The sequence below is a fragment of the Saccopteryx leptura genome, chromosome 6 (genome assembly GCF_036850995.1).
Source record: "Saccopteryx leptura isolate mSacLep1 chromosome 6, mSacLep1_pri_phased_curated, whole genome shotgun sequence".
In the NCBI taxonomy this organism is placed as follows: domain Eukaryota; kingdom Metazoa; phylum Chordata; class Mammalia; order Chiroptera; family Emballonuridae; genus Saccopteryx; species Saccopteryx leptura.
In genome coordinates this window covers 78,208,370-78,223,732 of record NC_089508.1, presented here as the reverse complement: position 1 = coordinate 78,223,732, position 15,363 = coordinate 78,208,370, and the positions used below count along the sequence as shown (strand labels likewise).

General features: G+C 40.6%; 1 protein-coding gene across 3 annotated transcripts in view; it reads right to left on the bottom strand.

Annotated features, from left to right (window-relative positions):
- VPS39 (VPS39 subunit of HOPS complex) overlaps window positions 1–15,363 on the bottom strand; it is a 60,728-nt gene that overhangs the window by 22,481 nt on the left and 22,884 nt on the right. For 2 of the 3 annotated variants that reach the window (XM_066343770.1, XM_066343771.1), the window contains 5 exons: window positions 14,793–14,885; window positions 12,445–12,628; window positions 7,692–7,812; window positions 7,460–7,580; window positions 5,231–5,360 (listed from right to left, as the gene is read on the bottom strand). In XM_066343770.1, coding sequence (XP_066199867.1) covers window positions 5,231–5,360; window positions 7,460–7,580; window positions 7,692–7,812; window positions 12,445–12,628; window positions 14,793–14,885 — 649 coding nt within the window. The remainder of the gene's footprint in view (window positions 1–5,230; window positions 5,361–7,459; window positions 7,581–7,691; window positions 7,813–12,444; window positions 12,629–14,792; window positions 14,886–15,363) is intronic. The other variant, XM_066343772.1, reaches the window with a different exon arrangement.

The window sequence follows — 15,363 nt, the reverse complement described above, 5'->3', positions numbered from 1 at the left end:
AAAGAAAGCCTTAAATCCAGAGAGACCGAATGAAAAGGAGCTGAAAAGCCTACAAACGTGTCTTCTTTTAGTGCAAGTAGTGGCTTGTTAGTAGCTTCAAAAATCACTATACTATATCAAAAACCACTTCTCTATTAAGTTAAGCCATCTGGGGAAGCTGAGAGTGAAAAAGAAGCAAAGATGTTTCCCTATATTATTATTTTTTAAAGACTTTATTCAATTTTCAGAGAGGAGAGAAAGGGAAAGAGGGAGAGAGAGAGAAAAGAGGGAGGAGCAGGAAGCATCAACTCCTGTATGTGCCTTGACCAGGCAAGTCCAGGGTTTCGAACCAGCGACCTCAGTGTTCCAAATCTATGCTTTATCCCACTGCGCCACCACAGGTCAGGCTCCCTATATTATTTTTTTAGGAATCTCATAAAGAAATCTATACCCAGGATCACATTTTTTACTGTGATGGAACTATACTGCTCACAATAACTAGGGGATATTTTATTGCTTCATATTCATTTTGAAATATCCCCTAATTTTTGTGAGCAGTATAGTTTCCACTAGAATCAAATGTTGAAGATTTGTATCTCAAAGGAAAAGCAGACCCCCAGGGTTTAAGACTGCAACAAACTATAGTTCTGGGTACCAAGACCAGCAGGAATTTAATTTTAGTAGGACTGTTGTATTTACTTGTGTTCTGCTTATACAGTTGCTTAGGTTTAGAATGGTCATTCCAACCTTATTTTGCCCCTAAACCCTGTTATTTCCCATCAATATTTGTTACAGAATATAATGTTTTGCAGAACCATACTTACGGCATCATAGTAAAAATGCCTGTACCTCAATAAACATAAAAAAGTGTACCCTGGATGAATATTCTGGCCACTGGAAAGGGATCTAGCCTCCTTACTTAATAAAGGGGTAGTCTGTCAATATACTGGCCTCATGTGATTTTGGTCAAGGGAAAGCCTATCACCAGTAGTATGATCATTTCTGCAAGCACTAAGATCATCCACTATTGGACCACAGGACTAGACCTTAGACCAAGGTTTGTCAATGTAGGTACTGCCTGAGAGGTCCAGTCAATAGCCAGCTGTCCCCTGCCACCAGTATGCACCCTCCTGCTACCAGAAAGGATCCACTGGGCCTTAGCTTTCCTATTAAACTATTCTTTGAAAGCAGAATTCCTGTCTGATTAGTTCTGCTTGGGCCCAGCAGAGTGTACTAAACTCTTTAGGAGCTCAGTATATATTTGTGGGATGAGTAAGTTAATAGGTAGTAGCTTCACTAGGATTGAATTTAAAACTTTGAGATTGGGTTCAAGTAACATTGGTATATGAAAAAATAATCAGAAATTCTATCTTATTCCAGTGTCTTTTCAAAGAACTGGTAGATAAATGCCCCAACTCATTTCATTCAGAGCAAGGATAGTAGATATTTATGGATTTCAGCTTGCCCAGCTTCCAAATCCATTTCCTTCGAGTGAGCTTCCTCTTCCACACCAGGTATTGTCTGAATGGGAGAATAGTTCTAGACACTCACCTTTGCTTTCAGAAGCAAAGGGGGACCACAAACTCCTTTCCCACTCCTGCTAGTTAGAGGGAGTCAGACTATGACCTAATCCTGGACAACCAAATCACCGACCTTGAGAAAGTGATTCAAGGATGACAAGCAGCGCAGCACACATCATACATATATCCTTTCCTACATGCTCCTCTTATGTAAGGATATTCACCCATCAAGAGGTGGGTCTGTGTTTCCTTACCTTAAACCTGGAAGGACCCTCATAAATTAATAGAGTATGGAGAGTGACAGTCATAAAAGGTAGTAAGGCTTCTAGCTAGGTCTCTTGGATTGCTTGCTCTGGGAAAAGCTATTCACTCTGCATGAGGACACTCAAGCAGCCTTGTAGAAAGACACCCCCAGTCCACAACCAGCACCAACTTGGAAGCTATGAGTGAGCCACCTTCGAAGATCCTCCAGCCCAGTCAAGACTTCAGATGACAGTAGCCACGCCTACATACAAATGCAAACACATGAGCAATCCCAAGTAAGAACTGCCCAGCTGAGCCCTTCCCAAATTCCTAATCAGCAGATATCAAGAGAGATAACAGATAATTTGTTATTTTAAGCTACTAGGTTTTGGGGTGGTTTGTTACATGGCATTAGAAAGTAATATAAGCTGGTAGGAGATGATTTTTATTAAGGATGCAACAACAGGGGAGGTAGTGGCAGCAAGAGCTAAGGAGGCGGCTGTGCCAATGGAGGGCTGTCCAGCCTGTCTACACTACAGAGGGGCTGCTGATCAGCTTCCTGTCCTATATCTTGCTGGGAGGTCTTCCAGAATTTCCTTGGTTCCTATCATTCCTGAGCCTAGTTCCCCATTAATTGTTTTTCTTTTTCTTATTTATTTTTATTAGAATTATTGAGTGTAAGCTTAGTAATTTTTTCTTTTTAATTTAAAACATGAAGATTATCAAGCTGTTTTTTGTTATTTTTTTACAGGGACAGAGAGAGAGTGTCAGAGAGAGGGATAGACAGGGACAGACAGATAGGAACGGAGATGAGAAGCATCAATCATCAGTTTCTTGTTGCAACACCTTAGTTGTTCACTGATTGCTTTCTCATATGCCTTCAGCAGACAGAGTAACCCCTTGCTCGACCCAGCGACCTTGGGTCCAAGCTGGCGAGCTTTTTGCTCAAACCAGATGAGCCCGCGCTGAAGCTGGTGACCTCGGGGTCTCGAACCTGGGTCCTTCCACAACCCAGTCCAACGCTCTATCCACTGCACCACCGCCTGGTCAGGCGTCCCCCATTAATTTTATGGGATCCTCTTCCTGCCCTTGTATTCCCCTTATATTCCAATAAACCATGCTTAATTTATCCAGGTACTGCTTGAATTATCCAGACTTGGTCTCCACTGCTCACAATCAAGACCTTTAACTGATACGGGGAATTACTTACAGACTAAGGGAAGATGGAAAAAAAGCAACCCAAAAAGTAGAAAAGAGGAGAGAAATAATACTATATAGAGTCTAACCAAGTATATATAGATTTATCCTAATTAAGAAAAAATGAAATATATAGAAATAAAAAGTTTAATAATAGCAAACAATTGGCACTTGAGTATCACACACTGTTCAAAGCACTTTACATAATCTTCACAGCGACACTAGGAGGTATTACTATTTATTGGCCCTGTTTTGCAGAGAAAAAAACTGAAAACCAGAGAGGTCCAGGAACTTTGCCAGAGGTTAGGCCAGGCATGGCCAACATCCAGCCCATGGGCCACATTCGGCCCGCATAATGAATTTATGTGGCCCGTGATTAAATTTTTAATATTCTCCGCTACTCTAAAATCTCAGCTACTCAGAAGCAGAAGCGTCTTTGATTACTGGAAGTCGAAATATTTAAGAAGATAGCGATACGCAGAAAAGAATTCTGCGTGTGACTAATCTAGGGTTAACTTCCAATAATTGGTAGAATAAATTCGAGATACTTCTTTATTTTTTTTAAAAATTCCATTATAAAGATTTACAACTTTTGTACTTGTCTATACTCGATATGAACTGTTCGACGTTTAACGGCGATGTGAAATCCACATTCTTTTAGGTGGAGTTTACCAGTGTGCACCCAAGGTCAAACAATTCATTGTTTTTGTGGTCAAGTGTGCTGAATCAAGTGGCATTGTAGCACAGACAATAGCTGTAGTTGATAACTGAAAACGTGTCCAGGCTGCTTGTAAAACGAAATAATTGTTTTATTTGCGATATAACCCCTTCAAGCTCATTCTATTAATTAAATAGTTTTGATTGATTGTGATACATACAGTTTGGATATTTATAAGGTATGTAATTATATTTTTATTAAAATAATATTGTATATTAAAATTTTTTTCACTCACTTACATTTATTCATAAACAAATTACATAATAAAACTTTGTTTACTTATATGAATCATTTTTATATTTAACATTTTTAATTTTAATATTCCATCCAGCCCATGAAAAAACTTTTCTTTCTAATCTGGCCCGGGGGCAAAAACTGTTGGCCACACCTGGGTTAGGCAGTCTGACTACAAGGTGCATGCTTGTCACCTTGATGCTCAGTGTTTTTAAGACACTGAGAAAAGGGCTTCACAACACTGCCCTGTGCTGGTTCTCAAAATGACCTACTGTTGTCTGACCAGGTGCTGGTGCAGTGGATAGAGTGTCGAACTGGGATGCAAAACCACAATGTCGCCGGCTTGAGTGCGAGCTCATCTGGCTCGAGCATAGGCTCACCAGCTTGAGCGTGGTGGGATCATAGACGTGACCCCATGGTTGCTAGCTTGAGCAAGGGGTCATTCGCTCTGCTGTAGCCCCCAACCCCATCAAGGCACATATGAGAAAGCAATCAGTGAAGAACTAAGGTGCCGCAATGAAGAATTGATGCTTCTCATCTCTCTCCCTTCCTGTCTGTCTGTCTGTCCCTATCTGTCCTTCTCTCTGAATCTCTCTCTCTGTCTTGGTCACACAAAAAAAAAAAAGATCTACTATTTAATTCTACTAAGCTCAAGTCAGAAACTGTGGACTATAATAGCATTCACAGTTGGCAAAGTAAATACTAGATCAGGGGTCGGGAACCTATGGCTCGCGAGTCAGATGTGGCTCTTTTGATGGCTGCATCTGGCTCACAGACAAATCTTTAATAAAAAAATAATAACGTTAAAAATATAAAACATCCTCATGTATTACACTCCATTCATTTCCTACCACTCATGTTCATGGCTGTGGGTGGCTGGAGCCAATCACAGCTGTCCTCTGGGACAACAAGAATTTTTATTGGATGATGCTTAACGTACACAGGTCGTTGTATGGCTCTCATGGAAATACATCTTAAAATATGTGGCGTTCATAGCTCTCTCAGCCAAAAAGGTTCCCGACCCCTGTATTAGATCATTGAACAATCAAACACACATTTGTTCCTCTGAATGACTTCCCGTTACCTTTTCCTAATGGCAAGGGTAAATCACTCTGGAAAAGAGGAAGTCCATCTGTATTTATGGCTGAGATCAGATTCATAAGATTAGGCCTATAAATATGTAACCAGCATGGTCACCGCAAGATCCCGTTAAGTATGAAGATCAATTTAGATGAGCATAAACTTTCCCCTTTCTCAGAAGTCTGGCGTCATTTCTCCTTGTCCTTCTCCCCTTCTCTCCTCATGAGTTCCTTATCCCAAAGCTGCACCCATTTGTTACCTGTGCCAAGCTTAGCAAAGACCTGCATGGATTCATCAAAACGCTTCTGGCAGAAGAGGTTGAAGGCATACAAGTTCTTGATGTGATGGATCTGTTGTTGCTTTTCAGTGTCGGAATCATCTTTCATTTCCTAATGAAATTGTAGAATAGGTAAGAGCTCACTCAACAAGTGTTTATTGAGTATACACTAGGTGTTCAGCAATATCCCAGGAGGCACAAATGCCAATGTGTACTGACAGCCACATGGTATCTGCCCTCAAAGACCGCCCTTACAGTCTAACCATAAAAGAGATAAGCAATTATGTAATTAAAATACAACAGGATTTCTACAAAATATACCTGACCAATATTCCTGAAAACTATCAAGGTCATAAAATGCAGGGAACAACTAAAAAACTGTCACAGATCAGAGGACACTAAGGACACATGACAACTAAATGCAATGTGATTTCTGCATTTAAAGCTAGAACAGAAAAAAGAAACATTAATGGAAAAACTGGAAAAACATATATAAAGTCTAGAATTTAGTTTTAAAAACAACAAAAAAGTCATATAAAAATAAAATAGGCCTGACCAGGCAGTGGCGCAGTAGATAGAGCATCGGACTGGAATGTGGAAGGACCCAGGTTCGAGACCCCAAGGTTGCCAGTTTGAGCATGGGCTCATCTGGCTTGAGCAAAAAGCTCGCCAGCTTAGACCCAAGGTCGCTGGCTTGAGCAAGGGATTACTCAGTATGCTGAAAGCCCATGGTCAAGGCACATATGAGAAAGCAATCAATGAACAACTAAGGTGTCACAACGAAAAACTGATGATTGATGCTTCTCATCTCTCTCCGTTCCTGTCTGTCCCTATCTATCCCTCTCTCTGACTCTGTAAAAAAAATAAAATAAATAAAATAAATAAATAAAATAGGGTAAAAATGATGACAGGAGCACCTGAGAGAGGCATGCAACTTAATCTGAGCAGTGGGACCGGGAAGAGTTCCCGGGAGGACGTAAAGTGAGGCATTCAGAGGGAGCCGGAGCTAAGGCAGGTGACAGAAGGGAGGGGGACAGAGAGTGTGATCCGAGCAGAGAACAGCATGTGTGTGAGGCCCTAAAATACTAGAGAGAGAACACAGCGTGCTCAAGGAACAAAAGACAACACAGCTGGCACAGTTAGCAAAGGTCCTGTTCACAGCTATTTATTATCTCTGTATCTTTCTTATAACCTTTCCACACTCCTATCTCCCTTTCAATCAATCTTTACTAAATTTAAATTCTTCCTTCAAAATGTCTTTCATTTTTTTCTCTTCCTTTCCTCTCCTTTTCTATTGTCACCACCCTAGTCCAAATCATCATCAGCGTGTGGCAACACCGGTCTATGCTCTCCTGCTTGGTGCTTTAAGATTTTTACTTATTCATTGGGGGGGGGGGGGCAAGAGAGAGCAAGAGCGAGAGCGAGAGCGAGAGAGAGAGAGAGAGAGAGAGAGAGAGGGAGAGAGAAAGAGAAGGGGGGAGGAGCAGGAAGCATCAACTCCCATATGTGCCTTGACCAGGAAAGCCCAGGGTTTCAAACCGGCAACCTCAATGTTTCAGGTTGACACTTGATCCACTGCGCCACCACGGTCAGGCCTCCTGCATGGTGCTTTAAAGGCTTTCAAAACCTGTTGCAGCTTCCTCATCTAGCTTATTCCCACACTTTCAAGCCATACCCTCCAATCCAGTCAGGATGAGCTAAAAACATACTGAAAATACTTGTTACCACTTCTTTCACTTCCTTGGGCTCTTCAACGTGCCTTGTTTCCATATATATAAAAGTGCAGCCCTGCTGAATGCAGCAACTTGAAGTGACAGCAGACTCCCTGAAGAAGGCCTGCTTGTCCACACACACACAGCAGTCCACTGCTGAAAGGGATGCTGAGAGCCCTCTAGTGGTCATACTCAACCAGACTGTAATCTTACAGTTACATGTTACTTTACTCCAATGTTGACATTGTCTTTAATTTTTCAAGACCAGACTATATCTATTAGGTTATTTTATTCTATTAATTTTATAATACTATAATTCTAATGAACATTCTACATTTTCCAACTGTGGCAGTCAGACATTGAGCCCAAACCCTCAGACTTTCAGCTCTGTGTTCTTCTACCAGTCAATACCAAATATGAAAAACTAAACCTAAACTACCTACTTAGGAAAACAATGAGAAAGGCAGGCTCACACCCATATCTTAGAAACAAGACTTACTGCAAGCTGCAAAGCCAATTCAAACTGTTTGTCCTGGAGCAGCTGTTGGATTTGGGTTGCCATGGGGACAGGAATGAGTCTCCAGACAAAATGATTGCTGGCTACATATATAATGTTGGATCTGGAGGCAGGAGAATAGCACAGAATATCAGAATAGCACAGGTTTTATGATGACATAGCTGGCTTTAAAACTTTGTAATAACATAGCAGCTATAGTAAAGAAATTCCTTACCCTCCTGAGGTGATGAAACGGGGCCTTTGCAATTCAATGCTCTGGACCAGAAGCCTCGGCTCAAATGTTCGGATCTCCACATATCGAGGCAACACTGCAATGATGTAGGGAGGCTGGTGCTCTGTGCAAAAGAGAACATCTTGTGGTTCTGTTCTAAGACTTTAGATATGTGGACTATCAGCTGTCCATTTCTAAGCTGCCCTTATTTTATTTTATTTTTTTTTAAATAACTTTTTTATTTTTTAAGCTGCCTTTAAATGGGATCTCCAAAAAAGCCCAGTGGTCAAATACCAAGCCAGGATCCTACAATGTGATATATAAAGACAAAAAGATTGTTTGAGTAATGTTAAGAGAAATGTCTTAAAAAAAAAAAAAAAGAAAAGAAAGACAGCCTGACCAGGCGGTGGCGCAGTGGATGGAGCGTTGAACTGGAATGCGGAGGATCCAGGTTTGAGACCCTGAGGTCGCCAGATTGAGCGCGGGCTCATCTGGTTTGAGCAATGCTCACCAGCTTGGACCCAAGGTCGCTGGCTTGAGCAAGGGGTTACTCAGTCTGCTGTAGCCCCACAGTCAAGGCACATATGAGAAAGCAATCAATGAACAACTAAGGAACCGCAATGAAGAACTGATGTTTCTCATCTCTCTCCCTTCCTGTCTGTCTGTCCCTATATGTCCTTCTCTCTGACTCTCTCTGTCTCTGCCACAGGGGAAAAAAAAAAAAGACAAATCTCTTGCACAAAAAGGATGTAGCTCACTTTGCTGAGAGTAACCTGACCTCACTCCCACAGCTTCCCCCTGAGAAATGGATGGAGCTTCACTTGCTCCTTCTTCATCAGCCACAAACTGAGGCAGGAGGGCAAGAGTTCCACATTTCTGGCCAGTGTTGTTTCTACTTGAAATTTTTACAGGTAAGAGATACAAAACTCCACTTAACATTTAATGGCTCATGGAGAAGGCAGCTGGATTGCATTGTCAGTGTAGCTGCTTTCTCGATGAGGTATCTGGAGTATCCAATTCACAGAAACAGAAAGCAGAATGGTTGTTGCCAAAAGCTAGGGATAGGGAAATGTGCTGTTGCTTAGTGGGTACAGAGCTTCAGCTTTGCAAGATGAAAAAGTTCTGAAATCTACTGTACTACAATGTAAGTCTATGTTAACACTACTGAACTGTATGCTTATTAAGAAGGCAGATTTTATGTTGTTTTTTACTACAATTAAAAATAAAAAAAAAATTTAACTAGTAAAATATGAACCATTAGCTGATATACTTGTCATACAGAAATTTAACCTCAAAGAATATATATTGTATAATCATAAGCATAGTTTCTAAGTGTGGCTAATTTGCTATGAATTAATTTTCCTATTTTCTGATAAATTTCATTTTATAATTGAAATTTATACTCTAAATGAATAGTGAAATAAAATTTTAAAGAAGGGAACTCAGAAGTGAGGAAACTGAAGCCAAAGTAAAATGCTATTATTATTACGCTGTTATTTTTCATCTTGCCAAAGATAAGATTTTAAAAACATGCTTTGTATTGGATTTTTAAATTTTATTTTTAATGCTGGCCTCATTTCAAAAAGCTGGTACAATTTTCCTTAATGTTAATTTGCATAAATATGTAATATTTCCCTTTCCTTTTTAAAACTTAACAAGGTTTGATTTTTTTAAAAAAAATGTAATCTATAAAAAGAAACCCTGTTGGTTGTCACACCTGGTTGTTCAGTCTCTCCAGCCCTCTGTGCCTTACCACTCTTTCTAGGTCAGGTGGGCGACTTGCCATCTGGCAGGAGGAAGACTAACTTCTTTGGTTGTTATATCTTATCATTGTTCAGTCTCCTCAACTCTTCAGCAGTGTCTCTCAAAAACAGTAAAGATGGTCTGGATCTCTTTTTATCTTCAAAACTTGGCAGAGTAGTTCATGTGCAGCAGCCATATAATAATTGGCTGACAATGACAGTGATTCATCGATTCCACAAGCATTTACTACAAGGCCACATTCTAGGCACTACCCAAAGTAGATCAAGACACAAGCCCCGAGCTCAGAGCTCTTGCACGAGCAGAGGGCACAGACCACTCACTGCATCCAGAAGGCCAGTGTGGGTGCCATGACAGAGAAATCTCAAAGGACTCTGAAAGCAACAAGGGGGAAGTGACTAATTCTGCCTGCTGGTTGGAGAAGACTTCATAGGGAAGTGCCACTGAATGGGCCTTGTCACATGGACATTGCTGGGTGAGAAGACAGGGAAAGGCTAGAGCGCAGACAGCAGCAGTGAGGGGGAGTCCAGAAGGACTGGAGCCTGGGCGAAATAGTCAAGATGACAGCAGAAGTATAAACGAAGTATAAAACGTATGCCGTTCTAAGAAATTTAGTCTTCCTCCTGTCAGATGGCGAGCCTCCCACCCTACCTAGGAGTGTCCTCTTCTTCAGTGTAGTAAGGCACAGAAACATTTCTGAGAAACACTGCTGGGGCACTGGGTACTCACAAAAGTTTTAAAACAGGAACTCTCACACTGGGGAATCAGAAACACTTCAAGCAAATTACACAAATCTTCATCTAACCTACCAATGTTCTGAAAGGAAAACAAGGGCCCCTAGAACATCCCGAAGTGTCTTGTGAGGCTCTTAGCCCCTCAATCTCATTAATATACATAATCTTGGGCCTTTATAAAATGTTACCCATTTGATTTATCCTCCTTCTGGTCTATTCATCTCTAATCACCATTGGAATAACCAACCCAGAACTCTATGCTTTCAAAACGTTCTACCATTGAGGAGGACATGCCTGCTGCTGACACAATGAACATATTAACTAAAGGAGTACAAAAGTGCCTTTATTGTTTTCTGGAAGATGGTAAGACCAGATGAATAGTTTAATGTCTTTTCTGGCAGTGAGAGATGGAGTCAGGGACTTTGGCAACTCAAAGGAGCAGTAAAATGGCCATGTGAAAAGGGCACTTTGGAAATATAGTAATGACAGCAATATAAGATGCATGTTGTGACCAAGATTTACTCCTGAACATGTCACCATAACATCCCATGTGCTGTCACTCTCTACTGAACCAGACAGTTCGCTATTAGAGGAGAAGGGAGTCTTTCATTAAATATCAATAAAGGTAACTTCAGGACTTCAAAAAATAAAACAAAACAAAAATACAACATTCTACCATTGAGGAATCTACTGGCCTCTCTACCCTTCGCATGGGCCTCTGAAAACTGGCCCTAATCTTCTTATTTTTCCATAATTTAGACCACGTGTGTTAGCCAGCTCAGTCTCTGTCATGCCTTCTCACATGTCTTCTACATTTCTACTCATTTTTCAAATTATCCTTTCTACCTAAAATAAAAAGGATTTTTCTTTAAGCAAGATCCTAAACTCCGTGCCTGATCTAGTCCAATCTTACTCATGTACTGAAACTACTTTCTGACTAATGCACTTCCCCTTTCTGAACTACTGTACTGAATATCAATTCATCTAATTTCACACTTTAAGCAGTGCCTGAAGCAGTTCTGTATCTTTATCCAAAATTCAATTTTTGTCTCTGAGCTAGAGTCCTTAAAGTCTGTATGCCCCACTCCATAGCCGTAACTATAATTTAAATGCTCTTGCTACCAACTGGCAATACTTTCGCAGACAGCTGGGAGCCTGAGGCAGGCATGGGACAGAAACACCTAATGCACAGGACAGAGACTGACACTTAATAGCAGTCTACGCCTCTAAACTACAAAGCAGCAATAACCACCACACAAAGAAACATTTCTATAAAATAAATGTTTATAGAAAAACATTTATTTCTATAATGTATATACCGAGTTATATACATTATAGAAATAAAAAAAGGAATTTCCACTATTTGGCAGAGGAAACAATAAAACCATTAAAAAGAAACAAAGAAGTAAAAATAGCAACAATTCATTCTTTCTTTTTTTTTTTTTTTTGAATTAAATGAGAGTAGGGGAGGCAGAGAGACAGACTCCTACATGCACTATGAACAGGGACCCACCCAGCAAGCCCCCTACGTGGACGGGTGGGGGAATGATGCTCTGGCTATCTGGGCAGTTGCTCTGTTGCTCTACAGCCAAGCCATTTTTAGCGCCTAAGGCTGGAGAGATCCTTAGCACCCTGGGGCCAACCTGCTCACCAACCTGCTACAGGAAAGGGGGGAGTGGAGGAGGAAGGAGAGGTGAAGCAGATAGTCATTTCTCCTGTGTACTCTGACTGGGAATCAAACCTGGGACATCCACACGCTGGGCCAATACTCTACCACGGAGCCAAATGGCCAGAGCTGACAATTATTTCTGAAATGTACAATTCTAGCCTGACCTGTGGTGATGCAGTGGATAAAGCACGCAGTGGATAAAGCATTGACCTGGAACGCTGAGGTCGCTGATTCGAAATCCTGGGCTTGCCTGGTCAAGGCACAAAAGGGAGTTGATGCTTCCTGCTCCTCCCGCCTTCTCTCTCCCTCTCTCTCCTCTCTAAAATGAATAAAATCTTAAAAATTTTTTTTTTAAAAAAGTACAATTCTACTTAGATTTTAACCCCCTCTGGGGCAAAAATCAGCTTCCTACAAATACCAGAATATCCCATTTTTAATAAGCCTACAATAGTCATCTATTATAAAAAGGGAAACTGAGAGTAAATGACACTAAACCACAGTCTGCTAAAGCAATGAATGGATTCCATTCTTGAAGGTGGCACACAACCCCATCCATCCCAAAGTGGGCAGCAGGAGCTGCTGCTGGTCTCACCCATAGCCACTGGAATGTCTGTCCAGTTGAGGGCACACTTCTGTGTGCAGATCCCCTCCTCATTGAGCACCACAGTGAGATCATCCTGACCGACTGCCACTTTTCCATCTGCCAGAGGTGCAACTAAGGGCTCCAGCTGTTTTCCTGTTGGAAAGAGCTCTTTGATTGACCCCTTTCCATCCACCTACAGGAAGAGACAAAGTGAGTCACTCAGCATTCTATGGCCAGAGACATGAACATGGTCGAGAAAAATAAAGATAAAACCCCAAACCTACAGAAGCTAATAACAGTCCTTGTTTGGCATAAGGAAATAGATAACAAATAGAGTTTGTTATGAAAAATGTTGTCATCATTACATAGAACCAGTTATCTTTTCTCTAACATAGAGACAAGCATCTGGCCTGGCAAATAACAATGTCTAGTGCTGGACAGGATGAAGAGCAACGAACTCTTACACTGCCTGTGAGAATGAGAATGCAAAATGGCACAGCCAGCTTGTTTGTTTGTTTCTTTTTTTAGTGAAAGAAAAAGACAGACAGACAGACAGAAAGGAAGGAAGAGAGATGAGAAGCATCAACTCATAGTTGCGTCACTTTAGTTGTTCACTGTTTTTCATATGTGCCTTGACCAGGAATTAAACCTGCAACCCTGGCATGCCAGGTCGATGCTTTATCCACTGAGCCACCCAGCCAGGGCCATGAAAATAATATATATATATTTTTTATTAATTTATTGTGTTTACATAGATTCTGTCACCCGTGTTCCCCAGTACATCCCTCCTGTCTCCCTCCCCATAACGCCCTCCCCCCTTTCCTCCAGGACTTGCTTTTTTTTCATCCCTTCTTATCACCCTGTCACCCCCTTTCCCTCTGTCCGCTTTCCTTCTGGATCCTTTGATCCCGCCTCTGTCTCTGTTCTGCTCCTCAGTTCATATTGTTCGTCAGATTCCTCAGATGAGTGAGGTCATATGATACTTTTCTCTGCCTGGCTTATTTCACTTAACATAATAGTTTCCAGTTCCATCCATGTTGTCGCAAAAAGTAATATTTCCTTCTTTTTCATGGCCCCAGAGTATTCCATTGTGTATATGTACCACTGCTTTTTAATCCACTCGTCCACTGACGGACACTTGGGCTATTTCCAGATGTTGGCTATTGCAAACAATGCTGCCATAAACATGGGGGTGCATTTCTCCTTTTCAAACTGTGCTATGGTGTTCTTGGGGTGTATTCCTAAAAGTGGGATGGCTGGGTCAAAAGGCAGTTACATTTTTAATTTTTTGAGGAATCTCCATACTGTTTTCCACAGTGGCTGCACCAGTCTGCATTCCCACCAGCAGTGCAGGAGGGTTCCCCTTTCTCCACCTCCTCGCCAGCACTTATTCTGTGTTGTTTTGTTGATGAGCTCCATTCTTACTGGTGTGAGGTGGTATCTCATTGTGGTTAATTAATTTGCATTTCTCTAATGATTAGTGATGTTGAGCATTTTTTCATATGCCTATTGACCATCTGTATGTCCTCTTTGAAGAAGTGTCTATTCTTCTCTTTTGCCCATTTTTTGATTGGACTGTTTATCTTCCTGGTGTTGAGTTTTACAAGTTCTTTATAAATTTTGGTTATTAATCCCTTATCAGACGTATTGTCGAATATGTTCTCCCATTGTGTAGTTTGTCTTTTTATTTTGTTCACATTGTCTTTAGCTGTGCAAAAGCTTTTTAGTTTGATACAGTCCCATTTTTTCATCCTGTCCTTTATTTCCCTTGCCTGTGGAGATAAATCAGCAAATATATTGCTGCAAGTAATGTCGGAGAGCTTATTGCCTATGTTTTCCTCTAGGATGCTTATAGTTTCATGACTTACATTTAAGTCTTTTATCCATTTTGAGTTTATTTTTGTGAATGGTGTGAGTTGGTGGTGAAAATAATTTTTTTAATACAAATATTCTAAAAGATTTGGTGGGGGGAATCTCAAAGTCTTAAAAATATTTAAGTTAATACTATAATTAGCTTATAATTCCTGAGCACCAAAGCTTAAAGATAGTAGTCCATGATATTGCTGTTGGATAGAGTCAAGCAGTCCTAATTATCTGTTCCAATAATTGATACAGGCTATGGATAATTCATTATGTAGAGAACTAAGAGTTGAATCTGCCTGGCCTCAGATACACAGATATCTTATGATATCTTATTAATGGATGATACAGAGAGAATGAAAAATAACCAAACATAAACACAAACCCTGTTATGCCAAAAATTCTACTTAAGGCAGTCTCTTGACTTATACTTGAGAAACAAAATAATCATCTCCCCCAAGGCAAACTGATGATATTTGAAAAACAATAATTTTTACCCTTATTAGGTAGTAGTCTCTCTTGAAACCCACACAGATAGAATTTTCACACCATGCCATGGACTTGGGCACATCTGGTACACTAAAGTCCCCCTGAAGAGAGACAGCAAGAGTTCAAATGGAAAGATGTTAAAGGAAAAAACCCCATGATGTTCCTGTAATTCCACCCCCATTCTACAAAATCATCCTCATCCTCATCTGAATTCAATTCTATAAGCACAAGACAAGGAAACTACCCATAATAAAAATACAGCCGGTCCTTCAATAACGTCACTGATGAGATACTGTAGGAATTTAACTCTTGTTTATGTCAATTATCCTATTTCATTATATGTCATTTTGCCTAAAGTTGCAGAACCTGCAATGACATTAAGTGAAGACTTACTGTAAGTTACCCAAGAACTGGACAAGGTGAATTTGGAAAAGATGAAAACCCACTTTGAAATAAACCAATCTATACAGACGTTGTACAATTGTATTAGAGTTGCCTCAGAGACCACGAGACTTTGACCAGTGGGCATGAATAAATAAGCTCTCATGTACATACAGCAGAGCATTTATTTGGAGAGAA